At 37.1% G+C, this 25,794-nt stretch overlaps 3 protein-coding genes across 3 annotated transcripts; all 3 read left to right on the top strand.

Moving 5' to 3' along the window:
- Positions 1 to 203: 203 nt before the first annotated feature.
- Positions 204 to 8,147, top strand: LOC120327761 (uncharacterized). The gene is made up of 7 exons (XM_039394118.2): positions 204 to 350; positions 3,609 to 3,725; positions 4,745 to 4,891; positions 5,189 to 5,327; positions 5,677 to 5,875; positions 5,991 to 6,129; positions 6,569 to 8,147. Exons 1-7 carry the CDS (start codon positions 263 to 265, stop codon positions 7,951 to 7,953), a joined length of 2,214 nt encoding a protein of 737 aa, XP_039250052.2. The 5' UTR covers positions 204 to 262; the 3' UTR covers positions 7,954 to 8,147.
- Positions 8,148 to 13,109: 4,962 nt separating this feature from the next.
- Positions 13,110 to 15,437, top strand: LOC120328187 (leucine-rich repeat and WD repeat-containing protein 1-like). The gene has a single exon (XM_039394609.2). It carries the CDS (start codon positions 13,480 to 13,482, stop codon positions 14,704 to 14,706), a length of 1,227 nt encoding a protein of 408 aa, XP_039250543.2. The 5' UTR covers positions 13,110 to 13,479; the 3' UTR covers positions 14,707 to 15,437.
- Positions 15,318 to 18,812, top strand: LOC120328189 (tRNA wybutosine-synthesizing protein 5-like). Its single transcript, XM_039394610.2, has one exon. The coding sequence runs from the start codon at positions 15,469 to 15,471 to the stop codon at positions 16,495 to 16,497; it is 1,029 nt and encodes a 342-aa protein (XP_039250544.2). The 5' UTR covers positions 15,318 to 15,468; the 3' UTR covers positions 16,498 to 18,812.
- The last annotated feature ends 6,982 nt before the right edge of the window (positions 18,813 to 25,794 follow it).

Consider the following 25,794-nt stretch of genomic DNA (forward strand, 5'->3'; position numbering starts at 1 on the left):
AGTTGGTTTTGTGTTGCCGGTGTCCACGATTAAGGATGTTGAGTGCAGCTCATGATTTGTCCAGGAGTGTACTACATTGAGTAAATAAATCTCAATGGTAATAATAATTCCATTTTTACTCCCCCAACTTTAAATTATAAGCTATTGTTATTTCGTTTTCAATTCATGAAACATGCTACTCGTACTCAACGTTCGCAACACAGAAACACTGACTATATGATTTTTTCTTCAGGTCGTAATAGTAAAATTTTATATATATACTATGCAACTATTAATTTTGCTTCAATTAACCATTTATTTCGCACTCGTTCTATCAATACGACCTCGGCAATGTCCAAAAGGATTGAATGGTAAGTATGAACGTAGGGAATTTAGAATATATAGGACGCTATTTTTTGGTCGTATAATACTATATACCATACATGCGATTCGAGAAAAAATGTATGTACGTGCTCCATAATCAAGTACACCATACGCAGATAGAATTTGATAAGAAAAATTGCTTTTGTAAGTTGTAATGGGAAGAAAATACTTTTGTTAACACCATAGCCCTGCAATGGAGTGTCTCTACAAAAAATTGAATAACGGTTATCCGAAACGCACTTGACACAAAGTGACTATACAACGATCATATATAGTCCGGCAGAATCGGACCTTAACTTATTTTGGGACATAAATTTTTTTTTATTGTTTAGATATAATGTATATGACATATATAATGATACCCAGGTGGGTGTGGAGTATATAATGTTGAGCAATTTTTTTTAAGTGGATTTAAAGTATTCGGTCCAATATGACGCACATCCTGAACCATAATCTGGTAAACATACAATGTTCAGGTTGTGCGCCATCTTGGTACGAATACCTCAGGAGCGCCTTTTTGTAAAAACAATTATTTCATAACTACATGGTTTAGTTTTGCATACATAGTAACATTGAATCTCCTTACAATGTCAGAAATTCAATTTTAGTAGAATAAATGGTAGTTTATTTGACTAATACAAGCCAAGATCCATCGACAGCATCTAGCCACTTTCTATTGCGCTCTTCAAACTACATTTGCGTTGCCGCGCGCATTTCGTTTTCCTAGTTTAAGCTTAGGGACTTGGGAAATATTTTATTAATTGAATTGGATTGGAATATTTGACTTCGTCTTTCTCTCCGAACAATGCCATGTAAAACCATCCACTGGTATCTAAAGATGTGTAACGTGTTTTCTTTTGGAAGAACCGCAACCTTTCAGTGCTGCATTGACTTTGGCAAAATTAATATATCCTTGTAGAGATAGAAGGTGTGCGTATGCGAAACCGAGATGTGCACCTGTTATGCCAACATAGTTGAGTCAAACGTTTTGAATACTAGTACATCACACACATTTTCCTGCGTGCTTCGGTTGTACGTATTAACGCGCACATTTTTGCGCACATGCATCAAATTCCACTTGATTATTGAGCTATAGGTTTTTGACGAGCTTTTGTGTATGATTTCATTCCATAGAATTTGTATGCTGTTCTAAAGAATACTAGCTTCAGCTTTTTATTCATTCAAACCGCGTGTTGAAAGTAAGTTTTGTAATATTGCGTGTTGGTTTCCAACATCGGTGATGCCAGTAAATCTTTAATAAAAAAAGATCAGAAACATCTGCAATAAAAACAGCAGTACCCACTCAAATGACAGCTGGGGGATGGATACTCTTAGTATCTGCTCCATCGCGTGCCTCTTACAGTCTTACCAGTTTACATGAGTGCCAATTGGTATCTAAACTCACCCATAGACAAAAAGTTTCGGACTGCAGTTGGCGTGACGAAATGTTTTTAAATATATATTCTACAATAAGATTATTTGATTGCATACTACTGAAAGTTCTGCCTTATATGTCTTTTCCCATTGCACTATTCCTTTACCGATATTCGATAATATGACGCTCATCTGACATAGTTCTTAAAGTGTGTAGATGGGTATAATCTTTTCCACGCTTTTCAGATGGGAATGCGCGAATATATATAAGAATTGCTGATATTGGTTTGCAATGCGATGAAATCCCATCTTGGCATTTCTGCCTCTCGCAATTGCTGCGTATACTTATCGGGGAAGTTCTGAGGCGTGGTTATTCAATGAAAAAAAGAACATGGGAGTATTTTTTCTACTTCTCTACTACTATTTTGTGAAAACTTTTTTCCATGCAACCTTTTTTTAAAACATCCCCAACAACCACAATTAATTCTGTTATTAAACTTCCGAAACAAACACATAAAATCATCAACAGATGCATATCACCAAGTAGATATTGCTGAATTGATCTTTATTTTCCCATTTTTCATGTAATTCTTTTTGGTAAACCTGTTATCTATCGTAAATACAGCACATTTGACAATGTTGTAGTGTGACCTTTTTTGGCCTCACATTTTTGATATTTGTAGTTAGAGCTCTTGGGCCTCTGTCAAACAAAGTTACATACAAAACATTGGTTGTAAATTGCAAAACATGATCATGTTGTTGGAATAACTTGGCATTTTACCACCCGTATATCATTCATTGTTGAAAATATTAACAAAATCAGAAAATTTAAAAATCCGTTTTCGTGAAATTTTTGTTGTAGCTGAATTCCAGGGACAGCATGATAACAGGCAAGAGAAGCACGGTCGCCTCTTTTAGTTTATGACATGGTTTCTTAAAAGGGGACCCCGTCCTCCTTGGAGGCCACTGATCGGTTATCTGGGAGCACGAACAAACAGATGGAAATGCGAATATATAATAACAATGTATTTTTATAGAAGAGAAGAAGTAAAAGTGTTGAGAGTCTTTGGTAGTTTGAAAAGCATTGGCATGGAACATAAGAATGAACTAAATTTCTTCTCAGGGATATACTATGAAATGTAGCAATTTTCTTGTTCTCGTGATATCATTATCTTTCACTGCGTCGTCGTGATCATCCCGCTGCATAACAATTCTCGCTAACAAATAGTTGACTGTTCTCCACCGGGTGTATATCCACTTGAACCACTGGCGACTGCATTAGCAGGCTTGTATTGTTAATTGCAACAAAAACGGGTATTTTGAAATAGTACTCTTTATTTTACGCGTATGTTTCGACAGTATTTCCATATACTGTATATGGGTCGCGACCCAAAGATTGGCTCAACAAATACCTAAAAGGTATTGATTTTATTTTCTAGTAAATTTGGTGCTTGCGTAGTTTGTGCACCAAGCTTGCGCACAACCTGAACATAGTATTGTAACAGGTTATGGTTCAGGTTGTGCGTCATTATGATGCACAGGTTTGACGAAAAACACTAATACAAATATCGAGCCGTAAAATAAATTGCTCAATGCTGCAAACTCCACACCCATGTAGAAATGATGGGCAATGACCCCAAGATGAATAATCACAAATAAAAAAAACTTTATGTCTGAAATCAAACTTGGGCCAAAAAGGTACCCTTATCTGCCGGACTATTAGCAGTTAATCTAGAGAATCCTGAAAAAATGTGGCTCCACACGATAACATTGTAAAAAATTAAATACCGTCCCTTATCTCGGACTCCGCCGTTCTGGTTTTATATTCATTTTAATTAATTAAATATTTATTTTTAAATGAATAAATGCAGATGCAAACACACCACGATGTGTTGCGATGGATGGAATAAGCGACGTTGAGAAAAATGAATGTAGATCCGCTAAGCACTGTTGCATCGGAAGAAATGGATATTGCTACGCTCTACCACGTAAGCTGATAGTGTGATATTTTGTAATAGACTAATGAACACCCCTAAGGGGCGACCCCAATACCCCCCACACACATATTTAGGTTATCTATATATATATATATGTCTGACAGATCCAAAATCACAACTTTTGATGATATGTATATAAAAATAAATTTAACACCATTTTATGTCAAATTTTTATTAAAAATATATTTCCTATCTCTTTTTCAATCATTTATGCGCATGTTCTGACAAATGTATTGAAAAAATGACACAAAGCATGATTATATATTAAAAAACTTATGACACCGAAAGTCTGAAACTCCAGTAAATAGTTTTGGTTTTGTCTACGACGACATTTACGTGTTTGTTTCATACGAAAGACGCCAATTACACGAAACTTATCAATGTGATTGATATCTTTATAATAATAATACGATATTATAATAACAAAAAAAATAAAAATCATGTCTATAAAAATTTCAAAATAGTTTTTTGAAATTATACAAAACTTTCTGAAGTAAATTGGCCTGAAAATATTCGCTTATTTTATTGGATTGGCTAAAATAAAAATTCAAAGCTTTTCCCATCATTTAAATTTCGGGATGATATTTGCTCTAATGGGGTGCGCCAGGCACTGGCTTAAAACAAGAGTTCATTATAAAAAAAACTACTTGAACGTAAAGAAATGTTAGAATCCAAATAACATGAATCTTTTCGCTTCAGCATGTTTCATGCCCAATATTCCAAATCTTATATAGAATTTGGGCCTTGGGTGAAACAAAGGACTAGCCAAGCCTCGAATTTTATATAGCCAATTTCAAATATCATCATTTACTAGGACATCAAACCTGGAAACATCCCAAACATCAACTAGTCACTCATCTAAGTTGGAACTCACAAGCTACTTATAAAGCCACTTATTTCATTATTCATGTGAAGTTGTGAGTCTATATGTATTCTGTTAAAAATTGGATCTGAAAAATTGGACTGTTCTCTGCTCTGTAATTGCTTAAATAAACCACTCATTATTTAAGGTAAAGTTGTTCCGACGATTGATCCAGATAAAACAAATGAAGAAATGTTATCCGATGCAAAAGATATCATGAGATCAATTAAGGGAGGAGCAAGATTTTTAAACATTGGGCCATTTCCTTCTGCGCTTCTTCCTTATGGAGGAGAAGGTATAGACAAGAGTTAATTTTATATAGTTTCATTCCTTTTCTTTAATGGATTATTGTCCCATTTGATGAAACGCAAAAAAGATTTTTCAGATCGAACCTGCATCTCCCGATATAGCATTTGTTAATATTATTTTTAGTAATGCATGCTCTCTTTCAAACGGATTTCAACTTCCTTGTTGTAGAAATGTTTCATTATATTGTTTTTCTCTTAGCAAATTCGTTTTATTTTCATGGGTGCGAATATAACCACGCTTTTCGATGCCAAGATCATTCATACCGATATTTTTATTTTACCAGATCCGTATCCTGGATTTCCACGATTACCCGCGTTTGTATGCCACAAGAGACCTAGATTCCCAGATAACTGTGATATGGAAGACAAAAAGGCTTTGAGATACACCAGGAATCCTCCGCTAAATATTCCCTACTGTATCAGGTAGAGGGAGCTTTAGCAACAAATGTTATCCTCTCAGTATTATTGCAATTAAGACTTGTATAACATTCTGAATGACCATTGACAAGTCTGTTTTCATTGTGGTTGTTAAAGTCAAAAATGCAATGGGGGTAAAATTGGTGATTTATCTATATTTTTCGGTAAATAAAAGTTCCACTCATTATATTAAACATTGAAGTTAGTCGAAAGGTATTAAAGACCGGTGTTTGCCACTCATATGGACCGAACGAGTATGTTAAATGATTTAGCATATATATGTGTATAAGTACAAATAAAACATCATACGAGCATCCCCGAAGGTAAATATTTTTCCGTTTTTTTTCATCTTCAGAATCCCTTGTGATCCGGATCTTCCTGAACTTGATGAAAGCAGGACGAAGTGCAGGGAAATGCCAGGATGTTTTTTTGATGTTCAACTGAGAGATTATAGAAAAAAGTTTGGTCACAGCGTAATGGCGGGTGTCCCGGTATGCCAACTTGCAATAAGAAACAAAGTTTTTCTTGAAGAAGCGAGAAAAGTTAAAGATAAGGTATATCAAATTTTCAGATCATAATGTTTTCAAACTGAGACATTTTCACTCGTTCGTGAACAACTGAATATTTTAATTCCGGAACTCAATCATATTTCTATTGCATTTTATTCAGACTGGAGAATGGACCCCTTATTTGAATGAATGTCTCCTTGATACCTTTGACGAAATTATTAGAACTAACCACGAAGGATGCAAGACATTAGAGATGTTAGAATATTTTAAGCATAAACCAAAAATTGCAGGATGGAAAGGTTTGTGTGTTGGAATATTAACATTGGCATTTTAAGTAAGACTCAAAACTATGTTAAACGGTGTGTGCCCAATGTAATGCCAGAGAGAGAGAGAGAGAGATTTATTGTCACAAACTGGGTCAACACTTGGGACAATTTGAAATTTTGAAAGGTCATATGTCACATAGCACTATATACGGAACGACATCGCTGTTTCTGTCAAATTCAAAAATTGTGGAATGAGAGAGGGAATTAGGGAAAGAGAAAAAATGCCCAATCATACTAAATACATATGGCCATGTAATTCTCAAGCCTCGTGTTCTGATCTACACTGTATATCATTATTCGGACTTTGGTTCTATATGTTCTCTTTTTAGCCACGTCATATAGTCTAAATCTAGGTAATAACAGTTAATACTATTTTAACTTCAAAACAGAATAATATTATTATTCCGAACAGGTATAAAAGAATACGATTGTTATCTAATTGCCGGATGTTGGATGACAAAGAAATGCTATTATCCCGTTGATGTCAACAACGTAACAGTGAGCGCATCTCCGACGGAACACGACGATAAAATACCGAGTGCACTTTATTATGGTCGACCACCTTGTCAGAAATTCGACGATAAAAATGCAAAATCAGCAATTGAAAGTTATCACTCTTGCCTGGTGTCCGGCTGTAAACTGGATAAACATGCACAAAACTCTTATTATAACTATCTTTTTGATTTTGGGAAGTCGATGGATCCATCTGATCATTGGGTATTTTGGCGATTGGTGGAAAGTGGGAAATATGGTGCTCATAACTTAGATGAATATAATCTTCTACCAAAGCATGATGTTACAGTGACTCCTTTTTCTCTCGTTTTCAATTACCCGGCAAAACCAGGCGAATCAAATCTAATTGACGAATTACTACGTCCCGGATCTTCATCGCTTCTGGACATGATAAAAACTGGAAGTGGCCTGCAAGTACCACCAGCACATCAAAATATCAGAGATAGATTTTTGGAGGATTTGCAAGGCATTCAAACTCCTTGCTCGACCACATTTACGTCGTTTGGGGCAAGACCTTGTGGCCCGCCAAGATATAAACCAACGGGAGTGCCAAATCATTGTCCCTATCGCCCAATTGAGGATAAGGATTTGAAGCCGCTAAGAGGAAGTTTCGAAGGCTGTTGCGATATAACGTTATGCTATCATCCGAAAGAAGAAATTCCTAACGCCAGATCAGGCGCTGCCACATATTATTCAACATGGAGTTACTGGACTGAATGTTCAGCAACATGTGGCAAAGGGAATAAAAAACGATGGCGTCGTTGCATCGGCATGGATCAATCCCAATGCACGGGTAGAACGACAGAGAATGAGTCTTGTGAAATAGTTCCATGCAGCTCTTGGAACAAATGGAGCAGGTGGAGTAAATGCTCGTTAACATGTAATAGCGGTGTCAGTACAAGAACTAGGACTTGTAAACCCATAGGAGGGTTCTGTCCAGGACCCGATGAAGAAATTGAATCATGCAATAGTGAAAAGTGCAAAATTGATCGTTTATTCGGACCATGGTCCGAGTGGAAAGGAAGTTGTAATCCTTGTGGTAAGAGCATTTATAGAAGTCGGGAGTGCGAGGCTACTACTTGCAACGATGACGACCTCTATGAAATTCAACAGTGCCCGACTGGGTGTGGAACTTGGTCTTCATGGAGCCCTTTTGGTCCATGTACTTGGGATTTTTTCTTCAGAACTTGTCAAAAGACTAGAACTCGAGTCTGTAATGGTAAAAATGGAAGGCCTACAGAGTGCCAGGGTAATAGTGTAGATGTTGCTTATTGTATTTGTTAATATATAATAAAATACGAGATGAAAATTATTACTTGTTACTTTTATCCCGAATATGTACTACTATATATATTCACTTTTGAAATGTTATATTCATTACATATTTACCTTTTTGTCGTGATACAATTTTATCTTCGCTATTTATTTTATTTTTTTAAGTATCAATCAGTTATCTAGCTTGTTGCTATTACAATAGATAGTCATTGTTTTATATCTGTTTCAGAATACTTAATCGTTAGTTACTTAGGTAAGTAACGTTTTCTATATCTATATCTTTTCAGAATCCAAGTGCAAATATTGTTTACAAGGTTGTGTGAATGATATTTTGTATTGGCGAATAATTCAAAATGAGTCATGTCTCTGTCTAGCAACAATCGCCATGGTTACGACAAGTTGTATGAGCACTCCAAGTTTGATAATCATTATTTTCTTTTGAGCATAATACGATTACGAAATATTATAATTCAGCAAAGATACTAATAGAGCGTGAGCAAACTCTCTTTTTCAAACGTACACACTGAAATTTTATATAAAATATTTATCCTTTCTTGGTATTGTTCCTATATATATGTGATGTATTGGGGCCCCTACAGCAGTGTCAACATTGTCACATTTTTGGTACTTTTGTATTGTGTGTACCAGGTTAGGGTTGGCCCTTACTTTTATTCCGATTTCCCTTATTTTAGTCCCATTACGAGTTCGGGGACTGTCTGTGTTAGCCAAGTGAATATACCCCCTGCCCATAGGCTTCAGTCCCTTTGCACAACTTGATGTAAAGTAGGCGAACAAAATTATTTACCTTCATATTGGTACACACACACAAACTATTTTCGGTTGCGTGGTTAATCGTCGTCTTTTACAAAAGTTATCAGATCACGGAAGTAAATAAGGAAGTCAAGACAAATGCGCGATGGAGAAAATAAGGTCACGTGCTAAAAGCACATTCAACATTTGTGTTTCAACGCCTGTCGTTTGGTGCGACCATTGATGATCAATGGTGCGACGGCAGTAGTGTGCTGCCTGACTGCGCAAATTGCAGGGAAGTTATGTACCGTACTCATAGTGACTAAGTGTTATAGTGGGTTCGAATCTCATACAGATAGTTGGTGGGGATGGCTGGATGGGGATACCGTAGTTATGTGCGAGAGGCTTGCTGGATTACTCGTCCTTTGGTTCGCGTACGGTAACTACTGGTACCGGTACCGGTACGGCTTCTTCCTGTCTTCCGCCACAACTGCATGAAGTCCATGCTCTGATGCTCTCGAAAACAAATGACTGGTACCTAACTACAAAACTAATCCCATAATCCTGTGGCGGGACGAAAGACTGTGCTTCGCAATATACTTTCAGACTGACACTGACAGGGGCTGACGGACAACTCGACTACACGGACAACTCACCAGAGACAACTCGACTACCTAGAGGCCTGGTGAGTTGTCCGTCTTTTGGCATTTTCTATGGTGGTGTTTTAGGTCTATAGAAATGCGTTTTTGATATTTTTAGTGCTCAAATGTTGAGAAAAATAAATAAATATGCTCTAGAAAGCATTTTTATTTGTATAGGTGGCTTTTTTGATCATGTTGTATGAATACAAATACAGTCTATAGACGAAATTGGAGTAACGTTAGCGAAGTTAGACTGTTGACTTATAGGACTGTGTTCGTTTGATTTTTTGAACTTTATTGGTATTAAAAGTTTTGAATGAGCACCTTTAAATATATTAAAACCTTTATACTTCACAGTAACACTTAAATATTTATGAATGTGAGCTCAGTAATCTATGATTGCAGTAGTCTGAACTCGCCCACGGCAGTCGCCCGACAGGCCGTCAACTTACCAGTCGAGCAAACACTCTACGACGTGACGTCATCGATGCTCGAGGTGAAGACAACTCGACTACCGAGCAACGAGAGGCAGGCAACTCACCAGCCGAGCAATCGCTCTGCGATATCGATGCTCGAGGAGAAGACCTTGCTTTGCAAAACGCAGACTCAAGAGTTGCATAGCATTTACTTAGTGCCGACTGATATTAGTTGTAAGCCAACTCACCACCTGAGTAGTCTACCAGCCGACGGCTAGGTTCCATCTGCTGGGATACAACAATCGGGTTGGAGTTAGGATGGGTGTCATGGGCCTGGTAGCAGTCCGGGTACTTCCACTCAAACGTTACGTCCTGTTTTTTTAACAGGCTGTACTGTTCCCTTGTCATTGCCACATCTGAATTATTAAAACACTTGCGATGAAACCAATTTCGACAGACGTCACAGATGAGTCCCTCCTGCTTCATGGTAACGTTGTCGTCACATTTTTGGAGTAGTCATCTTGAATTCTTGCGTAGTTTTTGTGGAGTTAATATACCGTTAGTCGTCCTCGTTTCAGTATAAAACTGTGATGAAAACGACCTCGGCTAATGAGTATTTACGTTTGTAGGGGGGCAGGCCGGCGATAACGAGGCTTTAAACTCGGCGATAACCGAGCAGTAATCTCGGCGCGCGGCTTCATTATCACCGATCTGGTACCTTATCTAATCTCCGTGCATGGATATCACTTCACTCAGGCCATCATGAAGAATGTGCGTCACAATAATTTGACTCTCCTATACGACAAGTGAGTGGTTAACCATATTTATATATGTCTTTGTACATCTTTCACTTCTTTTGTATTAACATGTTTTTGTTTTAGGGACGCTGGAACAAGAGACCTGATCAAGCATGCCATGGCGCTGTGCTATATACCAGCTATGTTTATTACGTCCAAATTGAAATCACTGAACGAAAAGATGCAAACTCAAGATCCTCGCCGAATATTTTCAAAACACATGGCTATACAACAGTGTCTGGACTCCCAATGATTGGTCAGTATTCGACGTAGAAATAAGAACCAACAATCATCTGGAAGGTTGGCACCGCCATTTTAACAATATAACTCGGAAAAATATGCCTTTTTACAGTTTAATCTCAACAATGTACGAGGTAAGTATAGGGATAGAGGCGGACGTTGTGGGGCGTGTCAACGACAGGTATGCGGAAGCCAACGAGAGGGTGCAACGTGTCTGGGAACAGAACAAGGAAAGAGAGTTATCTGTGGACTCTCTTCTTCGAAGGTGTTCAAGGATCTACGGGCCGCAGTATTGCAAAGAGTAAGTATGTAACGCAGCAAATTTCCCATAACGTTTAGTATTCAAATATCATATTAAATTCATTAATCGTAACAAAAAGTAAACATCTTCTATCCATTCTTCGGCCCAGTTTCTTTGCCAGGCGCAGCGACAGTGCCTATCTGTTCCTGGTTTTCTTCTGCAAAAAGAAATTCCAACTCTATGACTGAAACCTTGCCGTGGTGAGTTGGCTTACAACTAATATCAGTCGGCACTAAGTAAATGCTATGCAACTCTTGAGTTAGCATCTCTTGTTTTGCAAAGCAAGGTCTTCTCCTCGAGTATCGATATCGCAGAGCGATTGCTCGACTGGTGAGTTGTCTGCCTCTCGTTGCTCGGTAGTCAAGTTGTCTTCACCTCGAGCATCGATGACGTCACGTCGCAGAGCGTTTGCTCGACTGGTGAGTTGACGGCCTGTCGGGCGACTGCAGACTACTGCAACTATAGACTACTGAGCTCACATTCATAAATATATTTAAGTGTTACTGTGAAGTATAAAGGTTTTAATATATTTAAAGGTGCTCATTCAAAACATTTAATACCAATAAAGTTCAAAAAATTAAACGAACACAGTCCTATAAGTCAACAGTCAAACTTCGCTAACGTTACTCCAATTTCGTCTGTAGACTGTATTTGTATTCATACAACATGATCAAAATAAGCCACTTATACAAATAAAAATGCTTTCTAGAGCATATTTATGTGTTTTTCTCAACACTTGAGCACTAAAAATATCAAAAACGCATTTCTATAGACCTAAAACACCACCGTAGAAAATGCCAAAAGACGGACAAATCACCAGGCCTCTAGGTAGTCGAGTTGTCTCTGGTGAGTTGTCCGTGTAGTCGAGTTGTCCGCCTCCCCTGACAGGATACCGTACATCAGGGGTGGCCAACCTATGGCGCATGCGCCAAACGTGGCGCATTGCATGATTAGAGGTGGCGCATTGCATCTTTAACCCTTTTTATGCCAAAATTGTTAATTGCACTTGGCTTCTCCACGCCAAGCCGTTTTTTTTGCGATTTACATGGTGACTTTTGATTGTACCTAAAATCTATTCTCCTTACTCCACGTCGCCCACTTACGGCTTGTTGGAATTAGAAACAACAGGCGATTATCGACGTTAGCTTTTGGACGGACTTTATGACATTCATTCTAATTAGTAAAATTTACTATTTTTTCCCTACTGAAGTAAAATTTCCATTGCCCAGACTTCCCAAATATCTCCCAATAACCATTGAACAACCAGTTGAATTGCCCAAGCCTAAAAAATTTATTATAAATCAATCCACAACATGCTGAAAATGACCCCTAAATACCACCTTTTTCATCCAAACTTCAAATGACCGTTGTCAACAAAAGTGGAGCGTAAAATCGCTTGCTGTGACGCAAGTACTAATCTCGAAGAAGCCTGGAGTAAAATCACGCGACGCTAGGCCAAACAGCTGATTAGCAAAGGCCAATTAGAATCGAGAGTAGAGTAGATATTGATACTAAAGAACTGAGAAAATTTGCCCAGGGTTTTATATGTCGTTTCGGAACGACATATAGATGTGAACAAACATTTGCTGCCATGAAACTAATTAAAAGCAGAGCGAGGTCAAGACTTACAGATTTAAATTTGAAGAATGCACTGCTCCTCTCAGTAACAAACTTAACTCCAAGAATAAAAAAAACTGGCGAGAGTAAAACAGCAGCAAAAGTCTCATAAAGGCGGTACTTAAATAAAATTGATCAGTTTTATTTATTGTACTTCCTTGCTTAATTTCTATTCATGTGAAGTTGTAAATTGTAAAAACTACATATACGTGTGTATATATGTGTGTGTATTATAAATTTATATAATTTCAACAAGAAGCGGACATTAGGCGTGGCGCGTGGGAATAAAAGAGATTTACGGCGCATCTGAAACATTATGTTTAAAACGTGGCGCATGGTATGTGAAAGGTTGGCCACCCCTGCCGTACATGATAAAGCCACTACCGGTATTTCAACTTTCCTCACAGTTTTAGCTTACCGGTACCACCGTCATCTGGCCATCTAGGCTATTTCAGTCAGTCCGAGGCTATGGTTTGATTTCAGGACTTGTCAGTTGGCTGACTGTTTTGCTGTTAGATGTTTTAAAACTCAAATGAAACTGGGGCTTAGGCACCGGTACCGGTATCACTGTACCGGTACCAACAGACCGGGATATTCCGTGTTTGAATCTGATGTACTAAGTATGGAGTTTGTTGTTATAGTCAGTCCTGTCGCTGTTACTAAATACAGAAATGTATCTCTGAACTTCAGTCACCATAATCAGCTTGTTATATTTCCTCTTTATTAGGTAAAACAGTAAAAGGTATAAATTAAAATATTATCTGTAAGTTGATATGGCTTTGCTTAGTAAGAAGAGATCATCTTTTGAAAAAGCAGAATCTTCTTATCAGGATAAGTTGGAACCACACTGTTTTCTTCAGTGTCATGATTCCGGTGTGGATGCGAGCGATTACAGCCATCAAGTTTGGTGCTGTAAATTTCTCCCATCATCAAGAGATATTGTTGCTACATGTGGAAGTGAGAGTGTCTGTCTAATAGACACAAATTCAGCGAGAGTAAGGGCTAAATTTACAAAACCAAACGAAGAATTTTACACACTCGATTGGACAGTTTTAAATGTCGGGTCTCATTCTTCAAATGTAATTGCATGTGGCGGTTGCTTGGGATTTATCTATCTCATCAATACAGAAAGATTTATTGTTTATAATTATTTTAAATCTCATAGTAAACCAGTGCAAACGATGTCCTTCGTTCCTGGGCATCCTACTCTGCTACTTTCTGCGGGCAACGAAAAAAAGATTTATTTATGGGATATTGGGATACCTTCGTTACCAGATTATCATTCATATCATAAAAAATTGGCGTTGTTTGACAACTTATTATTCAGTCCTTTAAAGATGATAACACTAAAAGAAGAATATCTTTTTTGTGCATCTGAAGGTGGTCTTTTTTGTTGGGAAACAGGCGATGCGTTAAAAATAAAAAACAGTGATGTTAAGGGTTCAAAATTTGAAAAATTCAATGAAATTACCGAAATAAAATTTCTTAATGTTGATGACGAGCCTGTTGTGGATGGGCTTGCCATAATTGATGATGATTTGATTGCAACAAAATGCGCACAGACAGGAGTTATATTTTTATGGCAGCCCAGCTCAATACTGAAGAAAATAGGCCTACGAAAAATTGTAATGCCTTCAGTTATAAGTGAATTGAAATGGTCTAACACTGAACAATTTTACATAAATATAACTTCTTGTGTGAAAAACAAAATTCTTTTTGCTGGAGATGAAAAAGGATCTATTTGGGTATATGATTGTGGATCAGACGTAGGAAAGTCTCCAGCTAAGACACAAAAAGTGGAAAAGGCGCGTAACTCTGGTCACTTGCAACATGCTTCTGCCATTATAAAATGGCCAGACTGTTTAAGTACTGACAAACAGCCCTTATTAGAGCTTAACAAAGGAACTGTTTTAAATGATATATGTTGTAGTTTTGACATGAGTTATGTTGTGGCTGTTGCAGATTGCAATTTAGTATGCATTTATAAATATCCTGCTTGATGTTTGTTTTGAATAAAACAACTCAATTTTGAAATTATTTGCCAAAAAAATTTTCAAGAGTCAGCATAGTATACTAATGTGAAATGTCCTCACCGGAATGACCTGTTTATTTTTGTCATATTTTCTGTGATTTGTGCTTTATTATTTTTAATGGATTGATTAGCGAGGTAAATAATGATGTTGTTGAATATGAAGAATATTTTTAAATCATTGTGATTTGATTAAATTATATTTGTTCAATTGCTAATTGTCATTCTGTTTAAATTTTAGCAAGCTAAATACTTCATATTTTGTATTAATACTTCCAAACTTTTCCCAAATCATAAATTTGTGATAATGTATTGCATTTGTGCATTTTATTGATTTGATGACACTGCCACTATTTCCACAGTAAATATTTTAATATTCAAAAAGTCACTGTGATATACTCTAACCTAGAAATGAGTTGGTTTTGTTTTGAATTTATCTTGCTGTGTCTTGTCCATTGCCATCTGACTGCATATATATATGAAATACATAGGGATTTTTTTGACTAGGTATTTTTTACATACTTTCATGTTCATTCACAAATGTGTTGATTGTCAAATTCATTTGTTGGTAATTCTTATTTATGGTATTAAACATTTTAGCATGATCACTTTTCAATATTGCCTGTATTAATGGACAATTTTATAGATTTTGTGTGAACTTTCATTTGTTTTAAACTTTTCATACTTTTTAATATTTTGAAGTGCTAATTGATAATTTAGTTAATTAGGATCAATGGAAACCAAACAGGAGGTTGTTCGGGTGTCTGATTTATCCGTAGATGACTTTGAACGTAAATTTCTCACCAAGGAATGTCCCGTCGTAATAAATAGTTGCTTAAAAGATCTCTCCATTGCAAATTGGAATTTTGAATACCTTTTATCAAGAGTTGCCGACAATGAAGTTAATGTACGAGGCCGAACAAACTGCCAGGAATACAAAGTTGGGAAAAATTATACTTTAAGGAAAACTACATTCAGGGAATATATTCAAGATTTACAAAAGTGTAGTGCAAGGGGATCAAGTTCTTACATGGCCGTACAAAACATTGCAAAAGTGTTTCCACAGCTTTCAAACGAATGTGTACTTCCTGCATATATTCGGAAGGTTCATAATGGGCCTTTCATGTGGATAGCTCAGAAGGGGCATTATGAATTTTGTCATTTTGACCCAGATGAAGGAATGCTCATGATAATTGAAGGAAGAAAACGAGTAAAACTTTACAAAAGTTCTGACTTAGATGAACTTTATCCAAATCCCTTAGGTTCAAAGGGAAAAACTATACAGTCTCAGGTTGACTGTGAAAAACCCGATTTAGAAAAGTATTCTCGTTTTCGCAATGCAACTTGTTTTGAATGTGTGCTTAACTCAGGAGATGCATTATATATTCCAGCATTCTGGTGGCATCAAGTTACTTCAGAAACGATTTCTGTTTCTATAAATGTATTCTTTGGTGATTTTGGTACAAACAGATACATTTCGAGACACCTTGTTGGACAATCATGGCCGGCCTTTAGGTACTGGATATTAAATATTGTTGAACAAAACAGACAACATAAATCTTTTCAAAGGACATTGGAACGTCTCAAAGCATGCATAGAGAACCTATTACTAAAACAGTTCCATGAAGTTGCAACTGAAGAACAGTTGAATTTTCTTGTTAAAATGATTATGGAATATTTACAAATTAGTGAGCTTCCTAAGTTTTCTGAAGGTGGTAAACATCCTCCTCCCTTGAAAATAAGAGGTTTGAGATGGAGATAGTGATTTTTCCCACTGCTTGCTTTTTTTGGTGAAACAAACGTCTTCAGAAAAAATATGTTACAAAACTCATTCATCTTTCTTTCAATAGTAAGAGACATACTGGAAGACATTATGCTATCAGAATCTTTCATATTGGTTGTTGGCAGGGGCGGACACTTTCCATAATTTTGGGGGGGGGGGGCGAACTTGAATCGCCACGATACACCGCGCCGTGTATCGTCACGTAACAATAGCCTGTCGATGTCATTCTCTAAGTATTAGCATGTCATTTTGCTACTCTTATACCGAGTACCTAGGCTGCTTTGCTCGGACACAAAACTTGCGCGTCACTGAACCAATTTCTTGAATTCCGCGAGAATTAGCCCTCTTGCTAACAAACAGAAAATAACAAATTTGAGGTCGGAACTTCCCATTGCCGTATGCAACAAGCACCGCGATTACGCGCTCGTTAAAAGAGCCGCCTTTTCAAGCGTATAATGATTTTTCTGTCGATCCATGACAGCCACGAGATTCTGAAATGTCCTTACATATTAATATGGGGAAATAAAAATATGAGATAAGCTGCCTGATGTATTTAATTTTAATACGTATTTTTGCAATCTTCCGAACTCGTTATCGCCGTTACAAAAATCTCGATATCTGATATACGCCACTTGTTAAAAGAGCCGACTTTATCAACGAAAAATGATTTTTCACTTGTGCAAAGTAATCAATCAAAGACCGATACGGGCATATTCAAAATGTCTTGATTTATTAATTTAATTGTCTTCAATATACACTGCGGTCGAGTCGACAAAACAAGAGCCACTCTAAAACACGACGGCAATCCACGGACATAAAAATGTGTGGTAAACTGCCCGTTTATATATTGTTTTGATGCGTATTTTTGCTATTTTGCGAATTCGATTATTTTGAGATGTACTTATCACACTGGCTCCGCTCAATCGCAATGTTGTCACTCCGATTATTTTTAAAGATAAAACCTTTCGAAAAATTCATAAATTTCCTGTCAATTCCGACGTATAGTAAAAGTTATTTCAGTACAATGAAAATACATAAATAAATACAAAAAGTGATCGAATATACTTTAATTATCTTATATATCATCACAAACCTGGGAAAAGTCGCGTTGTCAGCTTTGTTTAATGTTAACACGAAAATTTTCGACGTCATTTTAAAAGTAATGGATAAAAAGGCAAATCCCGCTCACAATTGACCGTGTTTCGATTTTAGTGACGAAATGTTTTTAAAGGTCAAGCAAACATAATTTGTGAAATTTTGCGATTTTCGATGCCTAGAAAAGCGTTTTTAGACTGTCGCGGGCCTCAACAAAACTCATATTATTTACAGTTTTATTTTTAGTATTTTATATTGTCGCTTTTCGACATAGTAAATGCTTTGATCTTTGCCCGCAAATTATGCTGGGCCTTGCACGAAATCCATAACGTGAAAATACACGTCCAGCGGTGAAAATTGTTTATAACAACTTTAGATCTAGTTAATTTTCTAGCGATAATAATTAATTGTTGTAATGAAACACAGTTTGCCTCTTTCACTTCTCTCGCAAGTGCCAACAATAACACTATTGAAAGATTATGACAACACTGAGAAAATCATATTAAATTGTACAAAAATGAATTAGTTGAGCAAAACCGTGGCGCGTGATCGGCGGTGCGTTTGAAGACGGAGTATTACCCGTGCGGGCGCGCATGTTTAACGAAAATGTGAGGTGCTCCGAAGGCTCTGGTCCACATTATTGTAAGAAAACAGTTATAATATCGGTGACTATTAACCCCCCCGGGTGTCCGCCCCTGGTTGTTGGACCTTCTTGAGAAAAACCTTTAACGGGATTCCTACCTTTAATTTGTCGTATCAAATAGTCATACTTGTTTCTCTATCAAATATATCATCAGTGTTCGTGCCTTACATTTATTTTGCGTAATTGGCGAAGTTTTTATATTTATTTTAGTTTTTATGACATCACAGCACCGAACATGATAAATATGTTAGGGATTATATGGGACATCATTTACAATTCTGACAAAACTCGTTTTCGGGCAGCCTTATGCATTGTTTTATTGGCACTATGGACACAATTTTTGTAAGAACACTGTTACAATAAGCGGTAATTATAATTTATTTTTTATGTTTTAATAAAACCGGTTGTGTTAGTGAGATAACGTGTATTGTTGACGTACACAAAGGAAAAAGTGTTAATGTAGGAAATTTGTATTTCGTAATTTGTAATATCTTTACTATATTGTTGCATAGGGAAAAATTTATAGTACCCCTCCAAATTAAGGTTTGGGACTTGGCTTCGCGAGTTTAATCTCCTGTTGCTTTGTGCATGTTGAATCTTGAATGGGAAATATTTATGTTCTGTGTGGTCTTCCTATATCTGATTCTGCGCTACCCCCAAAAAAATATCGTGCCAAGGTACCCTGTTTCGGATACCGACATGACTATGGAAATTAGTAGAAAATACTATTTCGACATAAATTTCAGCGCAAATTCAAAACAATATTGAAATCACGTAACATAATCGACAAAGATTTCATAATAAACGCGATCTTTAGATATCACTCAAGAATAAACATGTCTTTCAATGTCGAAAGACGGCTTGATCGTTCAAAAAGCTGTATTTTCCCTCTCGCTAGGTAATAAATACGTATTTCGAAGAAAAAGGCATATATATATAGGCGTTAGGAATACGCTCACCGCCCCATCTCTGATTACCCTGCGTGGGCTTGCATTCCGTGGGGGATAAAATCCGTGCGAGAGGATTGCTAGATACCTCGTCGCCTCAGGTTGGTTCACGCAACCGCTGGTAGGTTTCGGCTTCCTTCACCATCGAGTCCAATCTTGCACTCAATTATCTTCGACAACTACCATTCACGAAAGTACAAATGCTCCTAAATCTCCTTTCTCTCCTAAATCCCCATCCTTCTCGTGGATCGGTTTAAGCTAATTCTATTATGGAGGGCTTTGACTGACGAACGTGGAACTTAAATTTGGACTCTTAACGTATGTATGTATGTTTATTTGTAACAGTATTTGCATAATAATTAAACAGTAAAATAGAGACGGGATACATGTTCAAGACCTTACTGGCCTAAGACACAGATGTGCGACATGTACCCCTTAAGTTCAATTTGGATCTAAATTAATGTAAGTTGGAAACTTTGATGGGTTCGATCTCTAACTAAACAAATAGTTTGTGATCACTGATCAGACGAATTGGAAATCATCACAAATTTTTATTTCTCCCTTCATTCGAAGAAACAATGGAAATTCATTTGCCATGGAGTTCGTGAGCAACACCAGCGCGAATTTCTTTGGTGGGCTCGCTCGTCTATTCTCTTGTGATGCCTATGGTTGGCGTCGTTAAACAATATGCGTATTTCAAGATGTCGTCTAGGTGGGTAAAAACACCACAGTACTCCATTTCGGTTGAAGTATACGAAGCAGGTGTATACGAGTTTTGAGAACAGAAGAACACCAGGGGTCCGTGAGAGAAAGTTTACTTACGTAACTGCTCAAGGAAGCAATAATGGCATTAATAAAATTGGACGACGGTAATGTCGAAATGTGACAAAGTGACAGTAATTTAAATAGCCTACGACATTAGCCATAAGCTCCCGTAGATAATTTCGTATGTTAATTTATTCAGGAACAGTAGTCGCTAAGTAACAATGTATTTTTTTTATAAATGTCCTGTGGGGCTCCGTGAATAAAAGTTAACTTCTTCACGGGATCCACAACACCAAGCGTTTGAGAACCCCTGCAGTCTAAGCAAATACTAGCGTGAAGAGACTCGTTCGTTTCATTGTGATGGCACTTGCTGATGTCGAGAAGATGTGAAGTTCCAATTGTGCAATATCAAGCAAATAATGCATTGTATATATGTGTTTTATTTATTGCTTATATTGAACTAATGATCGTGCCTGCTGATATAATGAATGGTCCACACGTTATGTTATGCCTTGTGCTCAAACATTGTTCAATCGCATTCATAGTTCCCAGTTATACTCGACAAGATGCAGCGTATCATTTTATTCATCGCGCCATCAACATTCCAGTTGACAATTTCGAGTGGATTGGAGCTGGAAATAGAAAAGGAACTGGATATAGTTGCGCAGAAGCAAGTGTTACACTCGAGGAAGAGACTTATAAAACCATGCCCACCGTGTAAATAACTGACGATGATCAGGCATATTTTATCCTTCTCAGGTGTGGTATCAGCGGCGAGAAGAGGGTATTTTTGGAGTCTTCGACCCCCGTTCCACCGCGGAAATAATTTTGAACGCACATAACATGCTTGTCCAAATCGGTGATGGCTGGGAGACAGTGAAACTCCGATTAAATAGTTGCAATGATTTGGGCCTTGAAGAAAAATATAAATGCAAAATGTATTGTGCACAATTATAATATACAGATGTCGCAAAATAGTACCAAGGCTTATAAAATGTATCGTTTGGATCAGTTTGCAAATAAAATAAAATGAAAGACAAAATTTAGATACGTATTTTTCTCGTGGCCAGCATAACATATATATAGCCTTACCATACGTCCCGCTTTAGGCGGGACAGTCCCGCTTTTTAGCGTTTTGTCCCGCCGTCCCGACAAGTAAGCCAAAAGTCCCGCTTTTTAGCGTTTTGTTCCGACAAGTCAGTCAAAAGTCCCGCTTCGGCAATCAGTCATCCAGCATAATACACGAACATGTTACCGTTATTGCTGTGTAGCGCAACGCTGGCCTACTTACTGAAGGTGAATGCGTTATTTTGTTTGTTTCCTTGTTTCCCGCTAACATTGTTAGCGAACGTATCACATGTAAAATCAATTCTAATTGGTCCTGTTTGGACGTTGACGCGAATGCAACATTGAACAACGTCTTTTTGAAGGTGTTATCTACAGAAAAGCATGCTTGGACGAAAAAATTAATTCTCAATGCTTGAAAACAGCAGACTATTTCATTATTCTTTATTCCTTTTGCTGTACATAATAAAAATCTACTAAATTAGGATCATTAGTATCGTTAGCGTCTATTTCTTTCTATTTTTCGAACTGAACCCGATATTTAGACAAAGAATATGCGCATGAACTCTCGATGACAATATGGTCAATGGAGACAGCCGGGATGGCTTTAAATTCAGGCATATGTAGTAAAATTGGAAACTGTAAAATTACAGGATCACATCTAAGGGGTCGTGTCTTTGGAGGCGTCCCGCTTTGAAGTCAAAAAAATATGGTAACCCTACATATATATATACATATTTTTAACTGACTGACTAACTTTCAATTAGTTATTGACTTGAGCTTTCTAAAGTGTTTTTTACAACAGCAAGTTTTGTTATACCACATATAATTGCTCTTATAGTTTACCACGAACATTCAGTTAAACAAACATTTCATCCATATTTTGGCCGCATCCCTGCTGACAAAAGTTCCTTTTTGCACATAATATTTTTAAGTATTTGTAAAGCTACATGAAACGTTCAATAACCGATATTTCAGCACGCTAATAACTCCATTGTGAAAGACGTAATAAAACATATATATATATACGGTACCTCGCAAAAATGAAAATTTTTGTGTTTGGTTTCGTAATGTCCCTTCGGATTATATTTATTCGTGACAGATATTACTTGAAAAAACACTAGACACTGCGGTGTACCGTTGTTGTGGGCAAATAAATACGTTGTCGCCCAGTTTTCCTCTGCCAGTAGTGTTTTTACTTAAATAAAGACACAAAACCTCCCCTCAAATAAGGACTTGCTTGACGCGAGCTTAGGTGCAAAGTTTAGATGTCAAGCGCTACTCATCTCATCGGCTGGGTCCTGTCTGCGCAAGACAATTCATTCTCTTTGTACCGATCACAGGACGCCATTCCCATATTGTCACCTTCTTGACGTTTAAAGATACAGCATTGAAATTCCGTGGTGTTAACAAGCATAACTCCCGACATCGTGATTAGAAAAACGGTTCTAATCACGAAATCCCAATCCCTAGGGCTGGGACCCCGGGTAATCCCGAACCCGGGATTCGGACTTTTTTTTAAAATCCCTATCCCGCAATTATTTCCTAAAAATCCCGGGATTCTAGGGCTTTGTTATTCGTATATAGATATTCTCAGAAATGGCAGGTTATACCATTTTATTCAATACTTATTTTGAAAAAAAAAAGCCATCCACGCTTACAGTTCGAGTCAGTCAGACTAAGTGGAAATACTGTGCGAAATTTTCCTCAAATTTTACTATGGAATTAATATTTGACCAGGAGGAATGCCATTATTGCCGACTTATTTAATCCTCATTTAAACTCAAAATAGCATTCAGGATTTAAGCAATGGCTTTGCAGGGTTTTTCTTCCCTATTTAATACGAAAATTAAACAACCCCAATAGAAAAGTAAAATCAAAAAATCAAGATGGTCAACTATCGTCTTCATAAATATATATTATTTTATATATATACATAAATATTATTTTTAGCTTAAAATTGGGACAGTTAATTTACAAACGGTGACAAGAAAGATCAAAGTGCTCTCAAAGATCAAATCCAAAAGATAAATATCAGAATAAAATCCTGACTTTTACCCGATATTCGACAATTCGTTGAAATTATTCGATTCGATGAAAATATAGTATTTCGCCCACCCTTGCAATCTGTAATCATGCCAGAAATCTGGCGAAACGCGTGGTAGTTCAAACACTGATGCAATGAAACTTGATAAAACTTTCATAAAATTAGTAAATTGCACTAGGCCTACTTCACGAAAGCGTGGTGGAATTGACGATTATTTCATATCTCGAACACAAAAACGGTTATCTTTTTCGGATGGTTTCTGCGGTCTGAAAAGTCGAATAAGCGTTTCGACATAGTAAATGCTATAATCTTTGCCATCAAATTATGCTCGGGCCTTGCACGGAATTCATAACGTGAAAAGATACGTCCAGCGGTGAAAATTATTTATAGCAACATTAAACCTATTTAGTGTTTTTAGCGATGAAAATTAATTGTAATGAAATACAGTTTGTTTGCCTTTTTCATATCTATCGCAAGTGCCGACAATAACACTATTGAATGATTTTGGCAATGGGAGAAACATATTAAAGTGTAACAAAAATGAATTAGGTTGTGAAAAAGTAAGAATACATTACATGAGATAATAATAATGGCGTAACGTCGAGCAAAATCGAAGCGCGTGGTCAGCGGTGCGTTTGAAGACCACGTATTACCCGTGCGGCCGTGCAACTTTTAAAATAATGTGAGGTGCTCCGAAGACGCTCTCGTTTACATCAATGTAGGAAAACAATTGTAATATCGGTAACTATTAACCATTTGTTCGCGTTCGACTATCGCACTCTCTATGAGTAGGAAATGTTCGTGTTTTGTGATAGATGTGCCGCGAATATTTAAAGAGCTAAATAGTGTCCCACGATATAAAAAAAGGTTGGGAATCACTGCCCTAGATGCTCCAATATTTCTGCGTCGATATTACATGGAATAAATACGTGATTTTATTATTTCAATCTTCTACTTAATCCCGGGATTACACGGCTCAATCCCGATGCCGGGATTTCAAAAACTTGCTCCGAAATCCCAACCCTACCAATTCCAGTACTTGGAATAGCAAAAAAAAACTCCTAATTTCCTACCACTGCGAGTGGCCTACCCACCCAGTTCGTAACACCCGCAGTGAAGTGGTTTGGTCTTCGTTGGAATAACCCTGCCCCAACTATAATGAAGTTGCGGAAGAAATCCCTGGGATTCCATTTTATTCTCAAAAATATTAGAATGATTTTAAATACCGTATGTGCGAAAACAATAAATATAAAACATATTTTTTTAAATATCTTGTATCTACTAAATATCATGGTGTTAAACGTAAAGTCAAGTAAGTGCTGAATTTGTGTATACAGGAAACGCCAAAGTTCGGCTATAACCTCATAGCCTGTTCCGTGTGTCTGAAAATCTGAATTGCCCAATGCAACAACATCGGTAAGCCCGCAACGACGGGCGTAATTCACAAGATATTTTCCGCTAGAAGCAGATATTAATTTCCAAAAACATCGCGCACGAAATCATCGCATCCTGGTATTGTCTCATTCGTCATTGTACGGCATGTTTGCCGAGAAGACGCATCATGTACCAGCAAAGAGACGTCGCAGAGGTACACACGACCCGTTGTTCAAAGTTCACTTTACTTCCGTATATTTTAGCGAATGAAACAGAGCCACCTAAGCCCCGCCTCTAAATCATTGAGCGTGGGGGAGTCTGATTGGTCAATTAGTTACGCACGTTGGTTAAATGCCGGTAGTGAATAAATGGAAAATGTTCGTGTAGATGTGTTGTGTTCTTCTAGTTCCAAACAGGATATGTATAATTATCTTTCTTGAGCGATTTAACATTTATAAAGTGCTAGTCGGTTAGTATAGTTGTTTCTGTTATAATAACGAGGATTTAGGTGGAAGCAGGTTTATTCAAACTCGCCTGGACCGCCTGCAGACTGACAGTTCTGCAGTTGCCAGATTGCAGAGTTGGTATTTCTGTATTTTGAGTGTTAGAATGTTGAGATTGTTTTGTTTGTAATACTGTTGAATCTTGTCGAAAGTCTATTTTATGTCTGTGTTATGCAGCCCAGATGGAATCACAGATTTATGCTGTCACGTGATTACATTTGTACATACAACAATTTATTGAAACCTTTTTGTTTCGAGTCATATCGCCATACAGATACAGACATACTCTGATACCGGTACTGCTGTACTGCAATACTCCATTAGACCATAATATGGTACTGTATTAATCTTTTACTATGCTGAAAATATGCACTTGGAGGCAGTGACACCAGAATACTCATTTCTGCGTTTAGTTATGTAGGCTACCTGCAAGAATTTGGAAAAACATCTCATGACAGCATGACTGCAAGTTTATCGAAAGCGAGTATTTTGTTCCTCAAACCAGGAATTGATTGTACGTGCATGCTGCCATGGGCAGATTTGTAAACAGCGAAATAGTTTGCTCTAATCGCAGGGAATCTATATCTTATCAAACATTGCCGAACTTAACAAATCAAATAAGCTCAAGTTTTGAAGTTTAAAGCAATATTACATAAATTTGCTTAATTCTTGAATCTTTTAACTCTGAACCCAACAAACATATCGCAAGTTTAAAATTAGCAACTTTAGCTTCCAAAAAGTTAAAGTTTCCAACTTGATTTAGATGAGGTCAGCATATAAATTTGTACAGAACACGAATCAGCAAATGATATACACAAAATAGAATCCAAATTGAGC

The sequence above is a fragment of the Styela clava genome, chromosome 7, assembly GCF_964204865.1.
Source record: "Styela clava chromosome 7, kaStyClav1.hap1.2, whole genome shotgun sequence".
Taxonomy (NCBI): domain Eukaryota; kingdom Metazoa; phylum Chordata; class Ascidiacea; order Stolidobranchia; family Styelidae; genus Styela; species Styela clava.

Bases quoted from the DNA above. Each gene is read 5' to 3' on its own strand.
- LOC120328189 (XM_039394610.2), top strand. From the start codon at position 15,469: ATGGAAACCAAACAGGAGGTTGTTCGGGTGTCTGATTTATCCGTAGAT.
- LOC120328187 (XM_039394609.2), top strand. From the start codon at position 13,480: ATGGCTTTGCTTAGTAAGAAGAGATCATCTTTTGAAAAAGCAGAATCT.
- LOC120327761 (XM_039394118.2), top strand. From the start codon at position 263: ATGCAACTATTAATTTTGCTTCAATTAACCATTTATTTCGCACTCGTT. The intron at 351-3,608 runs GTAAGTATGAAC...GAATAAATGCAG, and splicing joins ATGTCCAAAAGGATTGAATG to ATGCAAACACACCACGATGT. The intron at 3,726-4,744 runs GTAAGCTGATAG...TCATTATTTAAG, and splicing joins ATATTGCTACGCTCTACCAC to GTAAAGTTGTTCCGACGATT.